We start from the raw sequence: 5,731 nt of genomic DNA, 5'->3' as shown, positions 1-5,731 counted from the left end.
GTCGGGTTTTATTCTCGATGTTTTTCGGGTTTTTCGAATTTTTCTCGGGTGCTCCAAACATTTCTTTAATCCTAGTAAGACATAACTATATAAGGTGTTTTTCAATAAAATAACATAAATATGAGATGAGTCGTGGCATTGTACTAAAATATTCAACAATAAATATAATAAAATCGCATAAAATAAATATTATTAATAAGCCAGAATGAAAACAAACATAATTTAAAATTATGACTAAGAAGTACTATTATTTACATGACTAACCACTAAAAGAAAAATAAGTTATACATTTTATCTAAACCGTGAAAAAACTAAAAAAAAATAGATATCCAACACTATTTTCATTCATAGTACAATTGAATTGAATGTCTTTTATTAGCATTAATATTCATTTGATTTTGGTTAGGATTTATTTGAGTTACTAACATTTATGGACTAATAAAACTTATTGGAGCATCCAAAAATTATAAGCCCAAGCTTGAAATAATACATTAAAAGATAAAACCTTCAAAAGGTTTAAGAAATATTTATAAACTACACTACCATAAATATTTTTGTGTATTAAATATATTTAAAACTTCTATACATATAATGTCAGGTTGGTTTGGTTTTGGATTGACTTTTTTAGTTAAAACCAAACCAAACCAAATATGGTCGGCTTTTTTTGTTTCCAACTCCAAACCAAATCAACCCAAACCATAGTCGAATTTGTTTTCTCGATTTGACTCAGATTATCGGGTTGGTGCAGTTTTTCTGTTTTATTTATACACCCCTAGTAGGGATATATACTATTAACCATGAATTTGGTTTGGATATAGTAGTTTATGTAAAAAAAAATATTTATTCAATTTTAATAAAGTTGTAAATATATCATATATTCCTCTATATCCTTTACTTATATAGCAGATGATTTAGTGTATAAAGTTTAGCTTATACACGGAAGATTAAATCATCGATTCTTATAAGTAAAGATTATGTTCACAATCTAATGATGGAATTGGACAAACCATCAGGAATGATTGTAGCACAAGATTAAATATAATTTATCTTGATTATAGGAATAGTTTAATTCCGACTTCTTGTGCTAGTACATTTTATATGTATTGAACGGACCAAGTAGAGATAAGTATTTTATATTGACGTAATAAAATAACTTCTCTAGCCACCAAATGTACTTTTACTCTTAATCTTGATATAATTATTATTAGTTTTGTATATTATTTATTATTTTGATTTATTAAAAGGCGAAATTCTTTTATGAATCAATATGCCTGGTAAATTGGGCAATAATGATATACATTGGCGAAGTAATAGTTAGTTGATGGAATCCATGTCTCAGTCTAGAGATTGATGATACACTTTTATGAAAGCTTATAAGTTTTCATGTGTAAACCTTGTAGGTGGATTTTGTATCAGTCACATGAAATAAGTTAAGCGAAAGTCTAAAAGAAATAATCAATGAATTAAATTGTTAGTAATTTATTTATTTGATTAGTATCTGAATCTTAACATGAGGAGTTAAATAAGGTTTAATGAAAGAATTTCGAAATTGAACTCAAGAGTGCAATTACGAATTTTTAGTGGATTAATTCGTAATTTATTATGGTAGTATTAATTCGGATATTTCGAATTAAGTCCATACTAGGAAGCCTCGTTAATTAAATTCCGCGGTCCCTGTTCTGACCGAATAATTAGGAATTAAATGGAATCATATTTCTTGGTGGAAAAGGAAGACCCAACAGCTTTAGGAAGAAGTTTTAAACCCTAAAACCTGTGGCTATAAAAATGGGCCTTATTCCATAAGAAGTCCATAATTTTTACTACACGATTTCCATGGAGAAATTCACCCATACGAATTTCATCAATTCCGATACTATTTGGGTCACACAGTAGAAGACCGCGGAACTGGTGGTGATCGTAATCTAGTGGTGGTTCCGCTGATACGCTAGGGAACTGATGGTGATTCGTTGACCGTGAGGGCTAATCTAGTGGTTGCGGTCACGCTTAAAGGGATAAGTATCTATTTCGTATTTAATCAAAATTTGTGATTATGTGTTGTCTATATTACATGCAAGTGGCGTTGATTATTTGATGTTTGTATTCCATCAATCTTAAATGATCAAACTCAATCAAAAATCAATAGTAGTCATTTAAAATGACGCAGTTATTTCTTATTTTGATATAGATTATTCTTTTGAAAAACACATCCTTTGTTATGCAAATTATAATTCTTTAAAATCAACTTTAGACCATAAAAGGCTGCAAGTACTAGGTTTGCGCTATTTGCTGTAAAGCTTCAATGAAGTTAGATGTCCCAAACACAACATTCTTAGGTTTTTATTTTATTTTATGAAATTACAAATTAATAAACACTAAATATCATCGATAACCCAAGCACGTTGGCAATAAACACGTAAGTTTGGCTTTGCATCTCACCCAAATCAGGCCAATAAGAATAACTATTGTAATAAACATGCATATGACAAAAGTTGTTTTTATAGCACGAATGGATTGGAGAAAAAATAACTGGTGGTATATACACCAATAAGTACATGTCTGAGGCTTCAGAATTTCACACTGTTTCCGGGAAGGGAATCAAGTGGCGGATGTATTAGCAAAATGGAGATTTGAGGAGCATGATACGATGATTTTGATCCTGGAGATATGCCCACTTTTAGACATAGACTCATATTATGTCTATTCAAGTTTAACTTCAGTTGTAAACCTTAACTTATTTTTGACAGAATATTTTTCTATATGTTCATAGGTTGAGGTTAAGGCGTAAACATGTAGTATATAGTATGTCTTCTGTCAAAGACTTGGCATGTCCAGTCTTTGAATGGGAGAGTTCTGGTTTAATCTCCTTTTGTTTGTACTAAGCTTTTATTTATGAAGAACACTGCCACCACACACCAGAAGTTAATTTTTTTTTTTTAAAAAAAAATAGCACGGTACCAAGAATGATTTTTATCATACCTCCCCAGCTGCTCCTCTATCACAAAAAAACATATTGCCAATTAAAAGCGGCCGATTCCATATTAAAAAAGTATTTCTCTCTTTCTTTTTCTACAAACCTAAAAGCAGGGAAAGAGTTAAACAAAAGGAAACGAATACATGGTTTACGTCCTGATTACAAAATGGATACTTAAAATTACTTTTAGAAAAGATTGATCGAATATAACGTTCTAGCAAAAAATACTATTTAAATGAATTAGCTAAACACAAAATACTCAAAAAGTATTTTTCTAAATAAACCGTGATTGATAGTTTGGCCAAACAAACTCTTAAGCAAATGCCATGCGGAGAAAATAATCCCCGTGGATTACAAAAGAATATGATCTACGTGCTTATTATAAAAATGGATATACTCCAACTATATATGAGCTACGAGCTATCAAACAGAATAACTCCACAAGGACACCTCAACATCACTTTCCATATCATCATCCCAGCTAAAACAACTCCCTAAACAGCAAGGATTTGGAGAAAACAAACTCCTTTCTTCCATGTATGCCTGCCATTCTTGCGTCCCTAGCATTCCCACTTCACTACATGAGTTGCTATACAAAACATTTTCTGCAGTCACAATATTCTGCGTGCAATTATACGCTGCGTTCTCCTCTTGTGATACCACCTTCATTTCCTCATTGCCATTGCCAGTATTAGCGGCTCCTCTAGAATTAACATCAGCTTCCTCTCCTGGCCAGAGCGCCTCTGCTGCTTTTGCAGCTGCTTTGTGCAAGTCCTTGGGATCCTTTGATGCCGGCATTTGCAACCGCCAAGCGGAGTCTGCGAAGTTTAAAGTGGCCAGCTGTCCTCTAAGTGCCAATGCAGCTACGTCATGAGCGCGCGCAGCCATTTCTGCGGTTGGGTAACTTCCCAACCATATTCGCTTCTGTTTGCTGGGCTCGCGCAGTTCGCAAACCCACTTGTCGTTGTTCCTCCTTCTCACTCCCCTGTACACTGGGTGCCGAGTTTCTTTGAACTTCTTCCTTCCCGCTCGCTTCTTGGGTTTCCTCAACGCTAATATATTGATATCTTCTTCATCGGAAACTGCCACTCTAATTGAAGAGCTTGAATTATTCATCACTTAATAAGTCGCCAAATTGTTGAGTTTCTTGTAATTATTTGTGGTCCCTCGCGTATAACACTTAGTGAAAAAGGTCCTTAATATAATCATAAAAGCTTATCATTTTGGTTTTTAGCCCTAAAATGTGACGAATAATAATCTGTCAAAATGAACAGAAGCTTCTTCATGTGCAACCCACGTGAGTACAAAAAAGCCCCTTCTTGTCTGATTTTGTTTTCTTTCATCTTCTTCCCTTTTTATTTATTTTTATCTTCCCCCTATATTGGATATTTCTTCGTCTACAACCTCTTTTACTGTTGGTCTATCTTGCACAATCTGAAACACCAATTGAGTATAGCTTTTGGTTATCTTTGATTTCAAAGAGAATCTTTTATGATAGTTAAGAATGATACATCAGAGTTTCAAGTGGATATGAATTTAATCTTCTTGAAGTGGATTTAAGGGAAAAAGAATAAAGAGATTGACTTATAATTAGTTTTTACTCCATATGTTAAAATTTAATGATCAAAGGCAACCTCTTGCTAGCAATCATGATCCTCCTTCGGCGAAGCCGTCACACCTTAAAACTCGTAAATTCAGAAGGAGATATTGTATAGGGTAAAATATGCTATGATACGTGGCCATCCAAAAAAGGGACACGTGGAATCCAAGACGGGGATGGTCAAAGACCGAAGGCAACTGTTTCGTTTGTCACCGTAAAGAATAACGCTCATAAAAATATAATAAATGTTCTTCGTCCGGTAGCATTTAATAGAGAATATTCTATGGCATTAAGAGCAATTACCCGTTACAGGGAATTTGATATTTATGTTCACCGCTACATCTTCGTCAATGTCCCTCATAATTGACATTAAAAAAGGGCATGATCCTAGGACCTCCTTCTCTAGACATAGCTATAAATAGTGAGCTCAGTTATAATTGTAAAGGACGCGAATTTTATGGCAAACTTACACTGCATTCTATACAAAGCTTAATATCATTTTATCTTCTTACTTTTTGATTTCGTTGTTGTTGTGCCCGAAAACCCTGTTCCCTGAACTGTTGCTTCTGCTGTTTCGTCTACCTCTTAAGGCTAAGTATTGCATAATTCTTCGATTATTTTATTATTTCAGGATCAAATTAATTTATTTGTCTAGAAATCACGTATAAATTCAATTGTACCGTTTTACGGGTAAACAGTTTGGCACCCACCGTGGGGCCTAGACAACCGTGTAATTAAATTGATCTTTGCCTTTTTTACTAAAGTATTTTGATTATTTTGTCTTAGAAAAAATCATAAGAAATGACAGATAACACTGTTAACAACATGCACAACTGTTTACCCGTAAAACGGTACAATTGAATTTATACGTGATTTCTAGATAAATGAACTAATTTGATCCTGAAATAATAAAATAATCGAAGAATTATGCAATACTTAGCTTTAGGATGTAGACGAAACAACAGAAGCAACAATTCCGGGAACAGGGTTTCCGGGCACAACAACAACGAAATCAAAAAGTAAGAAGATAAAATGATATTAAGCTTTGTATAAAATGCAGCGTAAGTTTGCCATAAAATTCGTGTCCTTTACATTGATAACTGAGCTCACTATTTATAACTATATTTAGGGAAGGAGGTCTTAGGATCGTGCCCTTCTTT

At 33.4% G+C, this 5,731-nt stretch overlaps 1 protein-coding gene across 1 annotated transcript; it reads right to left on the bottom strand.

Annotated features, from left to right (window-relative positions):
* Positions 1–3,394: 3,394 nt before the first annotated feature.
* Positions 3,395–4,087, bottom strand: LOC107816079 (dehydration-responsive element-binding protein 1E-like). Its single transcript, XM_016641752.2, has one exon. It carries the CDS (start codon positions 4,085–4,087, stop codon positions 3,395–3,397), a length of 693 nt encoding a protein of 230 aa, XP_016497238.1.
* Positions 4,088–5,731: the final 1,644 nt, after the last annotated feature.

The sequence above is a fragment of the Nicotiana tabacum genome, chromosome 15 (assembly GCF_000715075.1).
Source record: "Nicotiana tabacum cultivar K326 chromosome 15, ASM71507v2, whole genome shotgun sequence".
NCBI lineage: Eukaryota > Viridiplantae > Streptophyta > Magnoliopsida > Solanales > Solanaceae > Nicotiana > Nicotiana tabacum.
Note: the sequence above shows the minus strand (reverse complement) of the source record. Positions and strands in the feature narration are given on the sequence as shown.